This window comes from Pygoscelis adeliae, unplaced genomic scaffold (assembly GCF_000699105.1).
Source record: "Pygoscelis adeliae isolate BGI_AS28 unplaced genomic scaffold, ASM69910v1 Scaffold26, whole genome shotgun sequence".
NCBI classification, from domain to species: Eukaryota; Metazoa; Chordata; class Aves; order Sphenisciformes; family Spheniscidae; genus Pygoscelis; species Pygoscelis adeliae.
Window position 1 is genome coordinate 4,041,446 of NW_008825104.1, and position 1,992 is coordinate 4,043,437.

Sequence of the window (1,992 nt, forward strand, 5' to 3'; positions counted from 1 at the left end):
GGTCGTTTGCAGCTGGAGATGTGCACAGAGTCATCCTTAATAGGCTGGGAGTGTGCTTTTATGGGAGGTGATGTGGTTGCAGCAGTAAGTAGGGATGTGAATACCACAGCTTGTTCATTTGATTACAGCCCTTATCAGCCACATCAGTGGGAGGCAGCTTGGTTTGTCACAGCCTCACAGGTTGCTGAAGATGCAGCTAGTTCCCAAGTTGCCCTTGAGATACGTTTGCAGGGTGGTGTTGCCTTCATCTCTCCTGCTGAGGCTCTACTTAGCACGGGGCTGCTCCATCTGCTGCTTGCTTTGAGCTCCCACATGGGAGTCCTCAAGCTCCTCTGAGGATGTGTAAGCTGAAACTCTGCTGGGTCCCAGCCTCAGGCCCACGTGTTTGAGTCCTTCATCCTGTCCCCAAACCAGGTGACAAAAAGCAATACACGCTTTGTTTTGAACAAGTGAAACTTGTGGAATTCACTGTACAGAGAACAGCTTCTTCTCGGTGATCTAAATATCTTTGTGCACCATGCTATAAAAGACCTCTTTTGAGGAGGACAGATGACTATTTGCATTTCTCCTCTGCAGTAATTTGCCTAGGTTCTCAGTAAAATTGCTCTAAGAATCACCCCTGACTCGTGTGTAACGTTATGGGTTTCTGTTTGCAGCTATTGTGGATGATGAAAGGCTTTCAGCGGAGGAAATGGATGAGAGGAGGCGTCAGAACATTGCTTATGAGTATCTGTGCCACTTAGAAGAAGCCAAAAGGTAAGTAAATGAAAGCATACTTATACCTGGCCTTTAAATACAGAAGTTCAGGCCTGTTGTGTTCTTGAGCGTTGTAACTTTTAATTCAACTTCTTGAATTACTTGGATTAACTTAATGTTGGAATTTTATAGCATTCAGCATGAGAAACTAATGCCCAATGCGAAAAGTTTAATTCAAAGATTTGGAAACAATCAAGACAGTCTCCTCAGAGTTACTGCAGTGACCATCTTCAAAGAAAGTAGGGGCTGGGTACTAAAACCTAAGGCTGTGGTTTTGTGAGAAGCTGAGTTAGGCCTGTGTGACTAACTGGGGAAGGTGTTTTGTTCCTGGCTGTGTGGTTATGCTCCCTTCTTGGCACTAGTGCTTGTGGAGTGACTCAGATTGCTAAGATGGCAGAAAATCACCTGGGATCTTACTGGATTAATGATCCATATCATCTCAGTGTTTCAATGGTAAGTGCAGGCAGGGTGATAAGATAACCTGGACTCTGCTCTTCCTTTAGTTCCTCTAACCCATTGGTCAGGAGTACTCATCTCTTGAAGTGACAGCCTGTGATGAAGCACTGATTTGCAAGTGCACAGGGATTTTTTCACCTTTGTGCAAATGTACTGTGCTATGCACACTTCATTCTCAAAACAAATATTCAACTATTTTCATAATTACGGAGCAAGGAAACAAGGTGCAATATCCTTGTGCTTTTGGAGTAGCTTGAAGTGCTGCTATTATCGTATGTAAAAGCATATTTTACATTCAATCTGGTCAGAATTTTTCAAAGATGCCTGTTGTACTCAATTTATTGCCCTGGGCGTCACTGGTAAGTATCTTGCTTCTGCTCTGTATTTGTTGATGATGGTGTTTTTAGTCCTAAACTTCAGTTGGATGACTTTCCTAGGAATTTCTGTACAGAAAAGGAAACTCTGATTAGTACTGTAAGCTGGGAAACCTCAGTGCAATGACAAACCATAGAATCTTTAGAATGGAGTAACCCAGTGTACTTCAGTCAGGAATCAACTGTGAAACAGTACCCTGGGCTTTGTTTCTGCACCGTTCCCCTTGCCATCACTGCATGGCACTGACGGTTACCTATTAGCAGTCGTGGGGCAGCTGGCTGCCAATAATCTTGTCCTAGGGGTATTGTTATAAAAATCAGCCATTCTTACTTCCTATTCACTATGCCGTCCCATTTGCTGTAGCAAACACTGCCTCCTTTGCTCTTTCTTCCTCTTTCCACTACA

The 1,992-nt window shown here is 43.6% G+C and overlaps 1 protein-coding gene across 1 annotated transcript in view; it reads left to right on the plus strand.

The window, feature by feature from the left end:
* The first annotated feature begins 668 nt into the window (after positions 1-668).
* IQGAP2 (IQ motif containing GTPase activating protein 2) overlaps positions 669-1,992 on the plus strand; it is a 109,123-nt gene continuing 107,799 nt past the window's right edge. Inside the window, exon 1 of the mRNA XM_009327312.1 lies at positions 669-756. Within this exon, the coding sequence (XP_009325587.1) occupies positions 692-756 (65 nt within the window). The 5' untranslated portion in view covers positions 669-691. The remainder of the gene's footprint in view (positions 757-1,992) is intronic.